At 38.9% G+C, this 17,782-nt stretch overlaps 1 protein-coding gene and 1 long non-coding RNA gene across 2 annotated transcripts; one reads left to right on the forward strand and one right to left on the reverse strand.

Annotated features, from left to right (window-relative positions):
• Positions 1 to 9,152: 9,152 nt before the first annotated feature.
• LOC124389715 lies at positions 9,153 to 13,955 on the reverse strand. The gene is made up of 2 exons (XR_006926612.1): positions 12,524 to 13,955; positions 9,153 to 9,359 (listed from the first exon to the last, which is right to left on the reverse strand). It is a non-coding gene; the product is annotated as an uncharacterized LOC124389715 (long non-coding RNA).
• col10a1a (collagen, type X, alpha 1a) lies at positions 11,350 to 16,317 on the forward strand. The gene is given in 4 exon segments (XM_046855151.1): positions 11,350 to 11,503; positions 11,768 to 11,897; positions 13,962 to 14,304; positions 14,306 to 16,317. Coding segments are annotated over 3 exon segments (1,953 nt in total). The 5' UTR covers positions 11,350 to 11,503; positions 11,768 to 11,782; the 3' UTR covers positions 15,801 to 16,317.
• Positions 16,318 to 17,782: the final 1,465 nt, after the last annotated feature.

The following is a 17,782-nucleotide window of genomic DNA, read 5'->3' on the forward strand; positions in this document are numbered from 1 at the left end:
TTTCTGCACGACAAGCATCATTTTTTTAAATGATCAAAATTCAAGAGAAGGAAACAGGAGAAGTTTTCGACTGAAGTATTGTTTAGTATAGATAGCATGCTCTATAATAAATGTACATTTGTTATTGAATATTGTTAAGTTGCATTTATAAGTGAAATAAAGCAGTACATGCTCTACAGTTTATCCACTTAATTATAGCTTTAGCTTTTCCACTATGGCTCTTTTAATAGGGTCATTCCAGTTTGGCTAATATTCCAGTTTGGCTAGCAGTATGGCCAATGCAGTATGGTTTAGGTTTTCAAGTATTGCCATTCCAGTATGTCTTAGTTATTCTAGTATGTCCAGTATATTATCTTATTCCAGTATATAAGGTTTATGGATTTTGTACGTGTCTCCATTCAACAGATTTATACATTTTATAATCATTCTTATATTTTGGACTTTCATTCCACCAGCTCACTGTGCTTTGAAGAAGTAGATGCCGAACTCGCAAACATCCCGAACCATCTAGAGATGTACCAGTGCCAATTGGATCCCGCTACATGTGTGGTTTTGACATTAGACCTCCTGGAGTGTTTAAAGGTTCTGGCATGGAGAAGCTGATGCTTGATCTGTGATGATCACAAATGTTGAGCTCATAAAACTAGGAGCTACTAACCATAAAGACTGTATAAGACTGCAGAAAGAACATCACTTATAATCTTATACTCCAGTGCTCATGTTAGTTCTCTCTCCAGTGTTCTGTATTGTTGAAAGATTTATGATCAAACTCTTGATGTCACCCAAATGAGAATGGGTTCCCCTTTTGAGTCTGGTTCCTCTCAAGGTTTCTTCCTCATAACATCTAAGGGAGTTTTTCCTTGCCACAGTCGCCACGGCTGCTCATCAGGGATAAACACACACCGTTCACCTTGACTGTTGATTTCTGTAAAGCTGCTTTGAGACAATGTCTGTTGTGAAAAGTGCAATAGAAATAAACTTGACTTGACTTGACTGTGCCCAAGGAACATTTGAGCGTGACATTGATCTTGGTGATCTCATATGTAGAATGTGAAGACTGGGCAGTTTTCTGTCAAAAAAAAAACAAAACACACACACAGACACACACTCAGAGCTCATAATCTCAGGCTCCAGCCCAGTGCTGTCCTTTAATTTGGAAAAAAAGGGTGTTTTACACAAATGTCAAGGAGCCTCAAAGATAATGGAGGGTGAATGTATAGATTACAGCAGCTTCCCAAATTATAGAATATATAATTTGGTTAATTTCATTATAATTTCGTTTAATTGCCAACCTCAACTCGGGTTAAAGAGCGTACATGATGTATGGCTGTGAGGAAAAAATTCTTTTTTGAAAGCGTGTAGTTTGTGCAATGACGTTTTAAAATGACTAACTCACTAGATCCACGTAGGTTTTTGATTCAGATAGATAGATAGATAGATAGATAGATAGATAGATAGATAGATAGATAGATAGATAGATAGATAGATATGTAAATATACACTATATGGTCAAAAGTATTGGGACACCGGACTTTCCAAACGTTCCCAAATTATTATCGCAAATCTGAAGGCAAACAATTGTACAGGGTGTCTTTGGATGCAGTATCATGACATTTTATCTTCACTTGAACTAGGAGATGCAAACTTTTAGCAATAGAGTCTATGTACAGCTTGTAATATACTACGATTAATGTACAGGAAATAAATGTAAAGGTTATGGCAGTGAAAAAATTTGCATAAACTGTTGAGTAAGTACAACAAATAAATATAAAGGCCCTGGGCAGTGTAAAAATCAGTGGAAAGTGCAATTGCATGCAATAACAACAAAAAAAATTACAAAATAATTAAAGAAAAATGTGAAAAATTTATAAGAGATAGTAGATCTTAAAGGGCAAAATGCACAACACCACAATTTTATTTCTATAGACATTTTCCCTAAAAACATTTTTGCGACCTGGCAGCAACTCTTCCATGGTTCTGTACTGTGTCTATCAATCAATACCAAGACCAGCTGTGATTATTTATCAGGACTGATGTGCTCCAAACTCTCCACAGGCATCCACAGTCGCAATCAGTCGCCACCGGCTTGCTCATCAGAGACAAACTTACTCTTATAAAGAGATTAAAAAAACGTATTCATTTTTATCACCACATTATCTGTGTAAAGCTGCTTTGGGACAATGTTCATTGTTAAAATCACTATACAAATAAAATGAATTGAATCAATTATTTTGTTTTGGATTTCCAATCCAGACTTTCTCATCTCAATAAATCATCCCACCCTTACTCTCACATCATTTCTTTTCTCCACCTTACACAAAAAAAGAATCAAAATGATGTGTTTCCTCTGGCTTTTCCCTCAGAGCAGGCCACAAGATCTATTCATAGCACTAACACTTCATGATAGCACACACTGAAGATCCCGACTCTGATACAATCGGGAAAAAAATCCATATCGTGATTGATATGTGGTTTCAGTGCGACTGACATGTTTTGAAAGCAACTTGTACACAAGAGCGGTTTAATTCTCTCAAGTGGTCACGAGGGAGACCGACATCTAAACTTGTTGAAGGTTTTTGGAATCAAGCCCATTGGTTTGACTTGTAAACAGATAAACACAAAGAATTCTCTGTTAGTGCAAGGCTGCATTTTCGGGCCCCTGAAAGCTTTGAGGTGCCGAAAATGAAACAGAGCGAGAGAGAAAATGTTTTAAAGGCGATTTGTCTGCAATTGTCTGTTTTTGGTTGGAATGTCACTAACAAAGGAAGTCTGGAGTTTTATTTCTACCACCAATTGTTGAATATATACTAAAAGCCGGGCCAAAGCTGCTGGGAGGAAAAGTCTAGTAAATTGTTTGAGTTTCCTTTTTTACCCAACATTTGCCCACAAAATCTCGATGTTTTGCCACAAAATGGCCTCGTTTTAAATTTATAAACATCAGTACAAATAGCCGAGGTGTCTGCCAAAAAAACAGAGCTTCTTCTCATGTACAAGATGTTAAATTTGTCTCACCCATACACACATGGATGACAGCAGAAAACCAAAATGCTCTATCACTATAGGTTTTGGAAAGGGTAATGGCAATGAGATCTGTCTGTCTGTCTGTCTGTCTGTCTCTCTGTCTATCTATCTATCTATCTATCTATCTATCTATCTATCTATCTATCTATCTATCTATCTATCTATCTATCTATCTATCTCTGTCTATTTGTCTGACTGCCTGTCTGTCTGTCTGTCTTACCCCATACTATACTAAATAGACAAAAGTATTGGGACATGACTTTTCCAGCCAAATGTACTTCTTCCTCAAACTGTTACCACAAATTTGGAAGCACACGATTGCATAGAATGTCTTTGGAAATGCTAAAATGAAATTCTTTTCCATTAAACTAGGAGACCCAAACCTGTTCCAGCATGACAAGCCAGCTCCATGAAGATATAATATGAAGTGCACCTGTGCACACGAAGACAGGCTTTATATGGTTTGGAGTGAAAGATTTTAAGTAGCCAGCTATACAACCCTGAAATCAACCAAATTCAACACCTTTGGGATGAATGTGATTGCTGACTGCACACCAGGCCTTCACACCTCACCTACATCAGTATCTGACTTTAGTAACACCCTTGTGGCTGAATGAGCACAAATCTCCACAAGCAAACTAAAAAATCTAGTGGAACATCTGGAGGTCTTTCTATCTATCTGGCTAGCTAGCTAGCTTGCTGCTTATCTATGTCACAGGGCACCCAAAAGTTGCTAATTGGCCTCTTCTGCATGCACGATAATACAGAAGCCCATGGTCTTTACTGCTCTGATTCATGGTGGAGACATTAAATCCATCCCTGTGGTGGTTGACAATGTGGGATTCAAATTCACTATTGTCCAATAACATAATAGGGTGAGTGCTTTTTTTTTTTTCTAAATGTCCATTGGCCTTAATGGCTCGAAAGCAAAACCCCCAAAAAAAGCTTAGTATTTAGACGATTGAATTTTTATATGGACTAAAACAAAAGCACATCCATCATTTGTAGTCAAAGCAACCCTTTGAAGGAAAATCGCCGATGTGCTGACTTTCAGATCTAAACCTGCTGAGGCTGCTGTTACAGCAATTAAACTCATCCAGGGTTAAAATAGATGCATGCAGCAGTATATCAAATCCAAGGTCGAATCCCAAAATGGGTTACTACGATTTACCATAACCATAAGTGCCATCACTGCTATAGATGAGACCGAAAGCTCAGAAATGACGCTCTAATTATTGTGTGCTAAGAACTGGAAAGTCTTAATTGTGGATCTGAATGGCGAACACATATTCAGTTGTGGTTGCCTAAGTGCAACACTAGCACAAAGTGAAATTACAGAGATAACTCAAAACTCTGAAGACTTCTTTTTCATTTGATTGGTAATGCCAAGGTTTTAGATTAGCACAGTCTATGACTATCTTTTCTCGCCCTCTGCATTAACATACATATTACATGTCGATGTAAGACTCACTGTGAATAGGCAATTGTGGTAAGAAATTTTGTTTTAAAATTAGATTCACTATAGGTTTTGGAAAAGGGTTTTGGAATCTATCTATCCATCCATCCATCCATCCATCCATCCATCCATGGGATGCAAACCCATTGGGTCGAGGTGTGAAGGAAGTGCACTCACCATTATGCTCTTATCTAACCAACTATTTATCTACTTGTATAACAGGTGACATATATTACAATTCAAAAATACTTTCTAATATTTTTATTGGCTTTACACATCATTCACATCCACCAAATCTCGATGTCATAGCCACTTTTATCTTTTAAAAGACAGATGTTTTGAAGCCACAAAGTATTTGCTTTGCCCTTTTCTGAAGGTTAAACACTCCACTGCATTACTTAAATTAACTCCATGCATTTCTCTCAGGGTTGCCAGATTGTGCCTTTCACATTCTGACACTCTTAGTCCAATTTAAATGAAAAGCAGCTTTGAGCTATCTAAATATTTGCAGTTGTATCCATCAGGTAATTTTGCACATAACCTTTACACTAAAAGTTTCAAGGTCGTGTAAGTCAGTGAACAACAATCGCAGATCTCAACATTTCACCTATACAAGTGCTTAGTTTGATGCACCTTTCTGATCATTCATAGCAAAGGGAATCTAAAAAGCTTTTATGAATCAGGCATTTAATGATCAGAAGGTTGTGGGGTTCAAGTCCCTCTCAGTGTTGGGCACTTAAAAAAAGGTGCTCTATTGATGCTGCATCATGGATGACCCTGTACTCTGACCTCAATCTAGGATTGGTAAAGAAAGTAACTTCACAGATTGCTTCACTCTCCGTGGTGTCAAAGATCTACACAGATACTTAGAGCTACACCAGGTTGGTCTATACTCGATTCTAAAGTAATCAAGATCCACAGTGTTTCTTGGGGTTACAGTTATGGCAATGGTTAGTTGAATGCAACTTTCATATCATTTACCACAGGAAGAATCTAAGACGCTTGTATGGATTTAAGCCACTCTTACTCTTAATGTTCAGATCATTCATAGCAAAGGGAATTTAAAAAGCTTTTATGAATCAGGCATTTAATGTTTAGAAGGTTGTGGGGTTCAAGTCCCTCTCAGTGTTGGGCACCTAAACAAGGCCCTCTAGTGAAGCTGCATCATGGCTGACCTTGTACACTGACCTCAAGCTAGGATCTGTGAAGAAAGTAATTTCATTCTACTGTTTATTTACACGCCATGTTTATTTAGTGTTGATTCAATGGGCTGTCATTTTGTCATAAAATGAAGGGGAAATCATGGACAACAAGCTGTTTACTAAAGACACAGGCACATAGACTACAAAGAAAGCACTTCGTAATGGTCAACACCTCACACCAGAATAGAATGAGATCTTGCAAGGTATGATATCTTGACACACCTTTGTTTATAGAAGGCTTTTAAATGAACCTTTCAATCTTTCACAGTTGCCTCATTAAGATCAGCCGGTCTGTTTGCTCAGCAGCTCTCTTTTTTGTTGCGCGATTGCCTCAATGTTTTGGTTCTTCAGCATTCAACCAAACAGTCATTACTGATTTTAACAACTACATGCACGGTTAGTGCACGAGTTAGTACACAGTTAGAGCGTCACCATACGGTTCACGGCTATCATTTTACCCATGATGCATGACTAAATGTAATGAGGGGTACATTAGGGGTTACACATCCTCTGCTCATGAATACCACCCCTGAGACAGTCTTCACTTCCGGATACATTTCTAGATATGACCCTGTAATTTCCCCAACAATCAGTTTGAGAGGGGACCGTGCACCCTTCCATTCATAAAACTCAAACCAGCTCTTAGTGGTGAAGTGAGTTTATTGAAAGCTTAAATTTGTTTCCCAATCTAGATGAGATATCTTTAGCACAAACTCGCTGCGCCTGCTGCGTCTTGCATTAACCAGAAATTACAACTTGTACTCTTTTTGGGTGTGGGAGATTGTGCTTACCGGCAAGCAAAAAACAGAAATATCTATGCATGGGTCCTGAAATACAAAATTAGCATGACTGATCTGGTTTTCCATCCAGCGCTTAAATCACACACTAGTCAGGAAAGAAATATACAATTTATATATAGGTATAGAACTAACAGGAATTGTCAGGAGCCTTGTCCCGGTAGTCCCAACAATAAATTAGTTGTTACTGAAGCAGAAGTTTGAGATAACCATGTAGATTGTCAGGAAACCGTTCGGTTGTTGGAGCACATTTGACTCAAGGTTTATGCTAATCCATCCAGGATTTATGAGGAAAAAAAAGAAAAAAATACATTGACTCTAGTGGTAATTGGTATTTTCAAATGAATGAGTGCCTTCAATATGTAGGTGGCAGCTTCTTAGCGTTTGGACTTTGTGGCTGTCCCTGTCAGGTCTCAGTTCTTAGATGTTAGGGTCATCCTTGACACAGTTTTTGTTAATATTTTGCTACATTGCTACAAAAATATAGATTAACTAGCAGGATAGATCTAGCATCACTGTAGCTAAATTACTCTTAGTTAACCCTAGCATATACTGTAGATTTTCTGGATTATAACTTTGACAAAGCTTTAATTGTAACTTTGATAATTATGTTATTAAAGGACAGCACGTTAGCTCCAAATAGTCTTCAATTTAAAGTTATTTTGCGGATGATTAAATTCAATTATTACTGTATTATCAAACAGATTTTGTGCACAACGTAGCAGTACAAGGTTCTTGAATTGGATTAAATCCTTGGATTCTTGGACATGCTAATTGTTTTTTTTTACTTTGTATTTGCATAAAGCTTCTAACATTTTGGTACACAGCACTTGATATGCATCGATATTTCAAATGGTAAATAATTCAGTTATTAAAAATGATACACAATGATACACACAGCACAAAATAAATGATTTCTGCATGATGTCCAACATCAGACCATATATGTTTTCATAGTTCCAGGCTCTTTAAAAGGATTTCTTTGAGTTGGTTAAAAGTTCATAGCTTTCAAAATGCATTAACCTGAAACCCTTTGATAGAAAGCATTGTTAGAAATTCAGATATTAACAACTCTGCTTGGTGTTACCACAAATGGCAGTTATGGGCTCAGAAGTCTAGAACCTTCAAGTATTTAACTGAAGAGCTGTTTTAGGATTTTAAATAGAACATTGATGGGATCCCTTAAGTAGACAACTTAAATGTAAACTAAAAAAAAAATGATTTCGCACAATGTAGTTTGACTTTGAAATGGACTGAAGTTAAAGTAAAAGTCTCCCTAAATATAAAAAATATAAAATATTTCAGAAAAGTACAGATACACAAAAAAGCTGCTTAAGTACAGTAACAAATTACATTTACTTCGTTACTGTTAGCCACCGGTTAATAGCAAGTGCGTTGTGAAACTTTTGACCCATAATATGTTTGATGGTACCATGAATGACCTTAATGTGGCCACTAATATTAAACCTTACAACCATTTAATGGTATTCTGGCTGTCTTTTTGGAAAGGCCTTCCAGTTAGGGAAAAAACATGTTGTGGCTTCTACGCAAAGCCTTTATGGGTTCCCTTGGATAGGCAAGATGAATACATTTGGTGTTCCCACAACCAACCATTAAGTGCCAATGAAATTGCAACCATTTGCTGTTTTGGTTGTCTTACAAACCAAAAGTGGCCAGATTAAGGTTTAATTCATGTAATGTTGACATTGATGATGAGGTACATTGAGATTATGGACCAAACCTTTGAAATCTTGAATATGCTGGGTTGTGTTTGGGCATTGCGTTGATCTTGGGTTCCACACTTTTAGTAAAAAAAATTTTAACCACTTTTAACAAATTTTAAGACACACACAAACACACACAATATTACCGGTGATGTTTATGTGTACAAATTTACCTGTTGGCCTGGAGGAACTCTACTTCACAGGGAAGTGTTTTTTCAGACAGAAGACCAGAAAATCCTTAAATGATTTTTCGGTTCACGGGCACCGAATCAGTGGTCGCAATACCAAGTTAATTGCGAACCAGCATATTTTCGCTTTCTCTGGAATTTGTAACTTAAACCAAAAAAAGCTCCCGAAAGCAACCAAGCGTCTCCAATGATTCTGAAGCATTTTTAATTCGAGCCAAAAGTGTCCCAACTGCAAATTTTGGTCTATAACTTGCTGGAAATACGCGCTCATCAAGGTTGAGTTCGGCTACCACCATTCCAATGCGGTAATAAACCAGAACTCGTTGGATTTGTTGTCTGGGTTCTTTATCACTGTCAACTCATACCAATATTCCATCCTGTGCCATATTCCAAACTTTTCTCGTTTTATCCCTGATGTGTGTTTTTTTCTAAATAAATCAACATATACAGTTTTACTTCATCTTAATGTCTGGTTCCTATTTACGGCCCTGATGTGATAGCTTTAGATAGTATGCAGTAAAATCTATCTGCACATCTATGCTGACAATTACTGTGACCTCTAATGGTTATTATAAAAGAGGATGGCGGCCACAACAAAGAGCTCGGGAGCAGTAATGACTTCAGCACATCCACATACACCACTCCTAACTACACAGTTAGCTTGTTTTATGCAATGGCAAAGCGTTCACAGCTTTGATTTTTTTTTTTTTTTGTTGTTCACATTTTGCATGCCATTTTAAAAAAAATTAAAAAGTAGCATAGCGTGCCTAATACCAGTTATATTTATGGCAGATATTTTTAATCCAGAGCAACTCACAAGTGTATTAATTATACAGCCGAGTGGTTGATCGTGAAGAGCTTTGCTCAAGGGGCCAGCAGTTGTGCGGAGATTTGACCCCTAAGCACTGAGCTGCAACTTCCATTTTTAATTAAAAGAAATGCTTGATAAAAAGATGCTCCACATTTTCCATCTGCAGAGAAAGAGAGAAGTACGTTTTAGCTCACTGAAAAACAAGCTGTTTAGGGTTTTTTGTTGTTGTTGTTTAGTTTTTTTTTTTTATTTCACAGCTTTTATCCTGAAAAAAAGAAAAGAGGGCCCAGGCTCCACCCGGTCCTGCTCTATCATTAAACTAAATGTTAGTAGCATTTTGAGTCTTGAGCCTCCGTTGTGGGTTGTAAACACAAAGATAGTTAAAAAAGAAGCAGGTTTGCAGGCAGAGATGATCCAAGCGTTGCATAATAGACAATGCACACGTGAGATGAAAAAAAATAAGGAAAACGAAAAATCTCATATGGCAGAAATCAGGCACTGACACCCAAGTTGTAATCATGCACTCGATGCAGCTGCTATTCCAAGCTTTTAAGCAATTTGATTCCCCGCTGTCTCCTGTCTCCTCATTATCAAGCAGCGTTACGGTGTGCGAGAGAAATGTCCGCGAGCTCGTTGCACGGGCTGAACGTGCTCGAACAATACTTACGAGTCTATTTATATTACATAACTACACAGTGTGTTGAGACGGCGCTTTGGAAAATTACACTTGATTGAGTCTAATTCTAAAAATTGTGGATGCTGAAATGTGTCTAGGGGTGGTTAATAATACCCCTGTGGTACAGAAATTCTCCATCATCTGAAGAACAGGGAACTTCCACACACCCTGTGGAAGATTTCTTTTCCCTCCACTTTATCATCCAGGACACGAAAAAAAGTCACTCAGATGAAGAAGGCGAAGTTTGTATCTCTTATGTGTGACAAGATTTACACTCTACATGCCTCAATCATTTTACTTGTTACTGATGTGTGTGTTCTACATAAAGGTTAAAAAGACATTAAAGGCACTCCAGAGATCATGCATCAGTTTGAAATGTAATAAAATATGACTGATTTATGGAGTTAAGCAGCCTGCAAAAGAAAAAGAAAATGCTGAGAGCGCCTGCTCACGCCTCCTAACGTGCGCCCCCTGGTGGACATCTGTAATACAACTTCTTTACACGGCCCTCAAAGGCAGATGTATGTTCCAGACAATCTGTTTATATCTTTTACTAGCTGCTTCTAGGGAGAAGCACTTTCAAAAAATACACAAGTACTACACTATAAACTACTAAAGCCAAAAATAGTCGGTTTAATAAAGGCCTCACTATGCCTCATACACACAAACCCAGAGCAAAAGTGTCGTCCAAGACGGGACGAAAAGAAAGCGACGTGTGTTGACCGACGGTCAGCGGGTTTATTAGGTTTAATCGCGATTGTCGCAAAAATGAAAAGTCAGACGCAGCTTCTTGCTCCAGCTCGAAACCTGCGTGTTTTTGTTTGGCTTCTTGTGGGGTGGGGGGGAATTGAAGTGGGCCAGACGGTCAATACAGGGGAAAAGTTTATTTAGAGGACAGGGATGAAATTGGAAATGTTTGGATAATGTATGGGTTGTCAACACCTTTTTAAAAAAACTAAACAAAACGAACACTTTAGATGTAATTCGCAAAAATACGTTTCCAAAAATATTCAATATAAATGTGTTGAGAAAAGCATTTATGTCTAAAGCATGGAACATGAAAGTATCATTTTAGATCTATCATTTATCATTTCTGCAAATTGTGCAGTAAAATGCTTTATCTTTCGTTTCATACATTCAAGCTTTCTTTATAAGTGATTGTCTTTTATCATGATATTTCATTTATCTCAATCTTACTCTTCTTCGTTCACAAAAGACTTAGGACATTAAAAAAACAAATGTTTAATATATATATATATATTATATAATATAAAATAACACATAACACATAAAATACAGACTTTATATATAAACTTTATGCACACATTTTGCTCAGCAGTCTTTTAGTAATAAGTGGAAACTAATCATGGGTCTCGAAAGCAAACAGGCATCATGAAGTGCCATGCCGAGATTGGGCAGATCGGTGTCTTAATTACAGTGGAGCCTGAGAGGAGGAGGGACTCGTGCGGTGGGTGCTTTTTAATGAGACATGGGCCACATACTGTATAAAAACCCTGGTCACTGAGCAGGAGAGCAGCAGATGCTCTAAGGTGCTTGTCTTAAGAGGATATACAGCAGTAGGAGCTGCAGTGGTGCTAACTTTATTTATTTGGAACCCAAGTATGCCAGTATGTATCTCTATCTATCTCTCTTTCTCTCTTTTTGTGTAACTGAGCCAGACTTTAAGAAACTTAGCTTTTCAAAGTATATTGGTTTATGCTTTAAATGTTGTCCGAAAACATTTTTGAGGAAAAATTGTGCTAAAAACTTTAAACATTAAATTTTTTCAGTTTTTTGGTTATATTACTCATCATAGTCTTCTTGGTTTTGAAACATTGTCATCGTAATCTATGATCCTCATCTAACTCGACTCTCTACCCATCACCACACAGATTTAACCTCAGAAAATGGACCTACGAGTAGCAAGCTTTCTCCTTCTCCTGGTGGCCCTGGTTGCCGGCCATGGCGAGAGATACATGGTGAAGAAAGTGGTGAAGGCCCCTTATGCCGTGAAAAGTCATGGTAAGTGATAGCTTCGATTTGTTTTACGTAGCAAACACATGCATTATACAGAGCACAAGGTATTTGCGAGTTCAAGTGGCGAGCGTCTTCCAGCGATTGGCTACAGCCACCCACTAATTTGACCAATGAATGCTGAGGGTTGTCTTGACTACTGTTCAGAATATTGGCACATTGTGAGCTTTAGCTCAGTAAGAAATGTGTTGCATGTTTTATAGTATTCTGAAGGGCATATATTACATACAAATATTGCATATTTCTTTAACATTTAACACAACACTCTTGTGCTTTATGTTTTCTGAATACTGAAGGATTTCTGCACAGATTCTGTGTGTTTTTAAGCTTTAACAGTTTTAATGCAGAGTTCAATCTTGCATCAGAACAATAATGAACATAATATTCCTTTTTCTCTCTCCCTCACTTTTTTTTTTTATTCCTTGCATTTTTTTTGCACATTTTCTGTTAGAAATGTATCTGACTTTACAACAGGATTAATACAATAATAATAATATTAATGTATTCCATTTAAATTGCACATTTCATACAATATAGGTTGCTATATTTGAATAAAATAATGTGCAAATTTCCACCAAATAATCATTGTATGAAATACAATTGTGATTACCAACCTGGAGATGTTTCTACTGGCTTTCTGAAGTGCCATGAACTAAAGAAATGTGTTCATTAACTAGATTAATTAAGCAGGTGTGTTCAATTCAGCTCAGAATCTGAACTCTAGGGTGACAGGATGAAGGCTAACTCTTCGGATTTGTGGTGTATAAAATGCACATGGTGTGTCAGAGGGTCAGGATAAGCAACTTTAGAACTCTATGAACAACTTGCACTCTGGAACACCTCACTTTTCACATGTTGAAAAACAATTTGCCAGGGTGTGTCATTGTCGAGACCTCGCACAGCTGTTTTGGTCAGAATGACACAGGGACTGATGTAGTTAGCACACCAGTGGACGTGACCACATCAAGGCACTTATAAAAACATGAGCCCACAATTTCATCATCCCACATTATAAATACAGTCTGATATAATTTGTTGAAACAAGTGGATGCTGGAGGGTGTAAGAAAAAGTCATTGTATTATTTGTGAATTTCCAGTGTGAGATGGTGCAAGTTATAGAGTTCTACACAGTGCTAAAAACACTGAAACTAGCATTGCAGTTTACATAGCAAGCAAAGTTCTCTAAAGCTCTCGGAAAGGTATTCGGTTGATATCTGAATTCAATTTTCAAATGCAATTTGATGATGTTTCAGGCTTCATTATGACCATGCAACCTTTCCATCAATTTAACAGTGCAAAGACATTTAAATGCACTTTCCGCAAATTTAGCCTTCAATTTCGAAAAGCTATGCAGTGTCTTCTTATTCTTCATACAAATGCCCAGCTTAGCATGGTTCAGGAACCCTCCTGCATAACCTCTCCTCAAGATTGATAAGCCAAATGTAAAAGCAAGGCTGGGAACCTGAATCCCAGTCATAATATTTCTGAAAAACTGTAAAAATGCTAGCATTAAAGTTAAACATTAATCCAAGCCTTACTGATCCTATAAATAGGATATAAGCATCAAGCTGAAAGACAGACATAAGTATTCTAATACTATTTAACCAATGTCTTCCTCTGCATGTTTGTTGAAGGGTTTGTATATATAAAAATATATAAACCCTTGTCCATTTCAAACTGATGCATGATCTCTGGAGTGCCTTTAATTTAAACACACCAGTCCACAGATTTCCAACCCTGGTCCTGGAGTACCCCCTGTCCCTGCACATTTTTCCTCATAACTCCCTGCTCAAAATAGCTGAATTATTAAATTTGGTTTAATGGGAGTAGGAAAAGTAAAAAACAATACTATGTGCAGGAAAGGGGCAGCACCAGACTTGGAATGGTGTGGATTGGAAGTTGGAAGATTTTCAAACACCAAAGTACAAAGATTATATTAAAAATACACCAGAATTGGCGAAATGATTGGGGGCTGCATTAGGAATTAAATTGTATTGTAATGCTTGGATTGTCCATTTGATACACACTGAGATACCTTCATTTTTCTTACAGTGGTTTCTGTAGCTGGAGAGCCTGGTATTCCAGGTGAGCCAGGTGAAGCTGGACCTCCAGGACCTCCCGGACCCCCTGGCCAGAATGGTGAAGGACTTCCAGGGCCCCAGGGACCACCTGGGCAGCCTGGACCTGCTGGATACTCAGCACCTGGAAAGCCAGGCACTCCAGGTGGACCAGGCAAACCAGGTGCAGATGGTGCACCTGGACCTAAGGGAGATACTGGTGCACCTGGTCCTCAGGGACCAAGGGGTGCTCCTGGACCTTCTGGCAGTCCTGGGCCTGCAGGTCTATCGTCTACTGGCAAACCTGGAGCAGCTGGTTTGCCTGGATCAATGGGTCCAAGGAGAGCCAGGTGCTAAGGGACATCCAGGTATTCCTGGTGCCCCAGGACAAAAAGGAGACAGAGGTATTGGCATTCAAGGGCCAGCAGGTGAGACTGGTGCAACTGGACCTATGGGACCTGTAGGTGCACCTGGTCAGCCTGGTGTAGGTAAACCCGGTAAACCTGGCTACCCAGGTGAGCCAGGTAAGGGAGGTTCACCTGGTCGTGATGGAGAACCCGGTCCTATGGGACCAACTGGACCAAAAGGCCACACTGGAGCTCCTGGAGTTGGAATGCCAGGTAAACCAGGTGAAAATGGTGCTCCAGGATTGCCAGGTCCTATGGGACATAAAGGTCCTCAGGGAGCGACTGGTGCTCCTGGTGCTCCTGGTAGTCCAGGATATGGTAACCCAGGTGCTTCCGGTTCAAAGGGTGATACAGGTCCTGTAGGTAGCCCTGGTGCAACCGGTCAGAAAGGTGAGCCAGGTGCAAGGGGACCAACAGGATACACAGGTGCAACTGGCCCAGTGGGTCCAGCTGGTTCTCAGGGTCCCAGAGGTTTCCCAGGTGAGAAAGGAGCTACAGGTGAAAAGGGCGAAACAGGTCCAATTGGTCCTCAAGGCTTTAAGGGACATAAGGGAGATCAGGGGGCACCGGGAGGTGATGGCAAACAAGGATACCCAGGTGCAACAGGGCCACAAGGCCAAAGGGGACCTACAGGTGCTCCAGGTAGCAAAGGGGAAACTGGTGAGGCAGGTGCAACTGGTGCTCCAGGTGCAACTGGACCTGTTGGACCTAAGGGTCATACAGGAAATACTGGGCCAGCTGGTGAAACAGGGCCTGAAGGTGCCCCAGGGGCAAGAGGAGCTACTGGCCCTGCTGGTCCACCAGGTGCAACAGGAGCTAAAGGTCACCCTGGTCTTCCTGGCACACCTGGCCCTGCAGGTCTTGCTGCTAAAGGAATTCCTGGACCTCAAGGTCCACCAGGACTTCCTGGATCAGATGGTGCCGATGGTGAACCTGGACCAGCTGGCCCTCCTGGCCCACCTGGTCCTCCTGGTGAGGTTATTATTGCAGAAACAAAGGGAACTTTTGTCAGTGAGCCTTTTATGAAGTCCCCAATGTCTGCCTTTAGTGCCTTAACTACAACACCTTATCCCCCAGCTGGTAGCCCTATTAAATTTGACCATATTATCTACAATGGTGAGAATCATTATGATCCTGAGACAGGCATCTTTACCTGCCAGGTTCCTGGAGTGTATTACTTCTCATACAGCATGCACGTAAATGGAGCTAATGCGTTGGTGGCACTGTACAAAAATGAAAACCCAATTATGTTCACTTATGATGAGTACAACAAGGGCTTCCTGGATCAGATGTCTGGTAGTTCTGTCCTTCAGCTTAATGAGCAGGACACTGTTTATGTCCAGATCCATAATGATGATGCAAATGGTGTCTTTGCTGCTGAAAATGTCCACTGCACTTTCAGTGGTTTCTTGATTGCTTCCACGTGATGCAGTCAACCAACCATACAATAACGTTTAAACCTTGTTACTATTTCTCACAAACAAAAACGTTCAAACTGTTTTTTCTTTGGTATTGAGAAATAGAAGTATCTTGACTTGAAAATCCCAAGCAGTGGGGGCCAAAAAGAAGGGCATAAGAAATAAGGCTATCAGGGACATAAAGGCAGTTAAATGCATAAAAAGTCATCTTTATTTGCTTTTAGAGTAAAGAAATTATGTGAAGTTCAATAATTATTACATGTCCTGACCATATTTTGTGTTCTTTTTTTGTTTTCAAATTTAAAACATTGATTTTCATTTTTATACATTTTTTAACCTCTTATTTTTTGGTTTTCTTTGTCAATTAAACAAAAAGAATAAAATTCCTGACTTATTTGCTCTTGACTTAAATTGTGAAAGGAACATACTGATTATTACAAAGCCTACAAGACATCCAAATGTTGTGCATTAAATCCTACCTGTACTTTGTAAACCATAACGATGAAAATAAACTGTCTTAAAGATATTTGGTTTGTTGTGTTGATTTGGGTCATTGTGGGTTTCTGTGGGTTCTCCAGATTCTTCCAACTTCTCAAAAATTCATTCAAGAAATCAGCTTCCTCTGTGCCCTCTGACTGACTAGTGTAATTATTAATGAATGAATGAATTAACATACATTTTACACAGAAAAACAGCCAAGATGTTTATTCCAACTGCATGTATAAACTTTTGACAATTTAATAATCGAATTTAACATTAACCTGGACTTTTCATAACCCAAATGCAGAGTTAACTGTATGTTGGTGTGTTAGAGTTTACACGTTTTCTGGCTTTGGGTTGAGTGTATGTGAATATACCAAATATTTGGAAAGATGTGGGGAGTGTTGCTTGGTAAGCATGATAAAAAAGTTATTGGTTGGACAGACAGTTAAACAGAAGCTGCTGGGTGGAGTTTAACCAATGCATGTGGAGGCCACAAGCCACAGGAACCGTAAGACACTGCTATCATGCGGCTGAGTTGGAAGACCCCGGGGGTGGGAAGAATTAAAAAAAGGTAGAGGTATTCCAATCTAAACCAATTCGATTTTCACAGTTTTGTGACCACAGCCAAAGCCTTGGTACCAGCCAACCAAAACGAAAGCCACAAGCATGAGATGACCCTAGGTTAGCAGCCAGAAGGCATGTTTAATGCACAACAGCGAAACAGAAATATTGTATGAAAACACACCCTTCTTGTGGTCTCGAGCTGAGATGTGTGGTTAATTCAGGGGCATAGAAATGGCAGGTTTTAAAAATGTCTTTACGGCAGGAAGACTAAAAAAGAAATCCCAGCTGTGTCTGCAGTCATTGCATTTATTCTTAGAAACTTAGGACATTGGTTTTGTACAGGAAACTACTATTCCAGTGATTTATCAGCACCTCGGTTTAAATTACGACTAAAAGACGTAAACCCTAAATTACAAAATTACGTCCACAATGAGTAAGGAAAAAGTGAAAGACAATCTAAAAATGAAACATCAACCAACAGGGTTCATGCACTTGACCCATGGACTGTGGGGTGTTCTGTTTTCCTTCCTCACAGGAAAACACAACATTTGCCAGAGACAAAAAAAAACCCTTATTTATCTGGTTGAACTGGGTGTGTTAGAGTAAAATAAAGAAACAATAAAACACCAACGTCTCCAGGGTTACCATTTAAGAGCGTCAACATACAGCTGCAATGCATTCTGGACCTTTAAGATTGCATCCATTAATATGATTTGGAATGTCACAAAAATAATAAAGTGGTTACCTTAATAATAAAGACCTAGTTCAAAAACACTGGTTTGGCTCGTAGTTAGTTATACAGAATTTTTTGTCCTCTTTGGCCTCGTAAATCTTTCTATTTATGCATTTCTGCCAGCTTATTTAACCGCCCTTATGATTGCAATTAATTTATTTATTTTTTTAAGATTTGGAATTTTGAAATGTATGTTAATAGCTGTTCTTTA

The sequence above is a fragment of the Silurus meridionalis genome, chromosome 8, assembly GCF_014805685.1.
Source record: "Silurus meridionalis isolate SWU-2019-XX chromosome 8, ASM1480568v1, whole genome shotgun sequence".
Taxonomy (NCBI): domain Eukaryota; kingdom Metazoa; phylum Chordata; class Actinopteri; order Siluriformes; family Siluridae; genus Silurus; species Silurus meridionalis.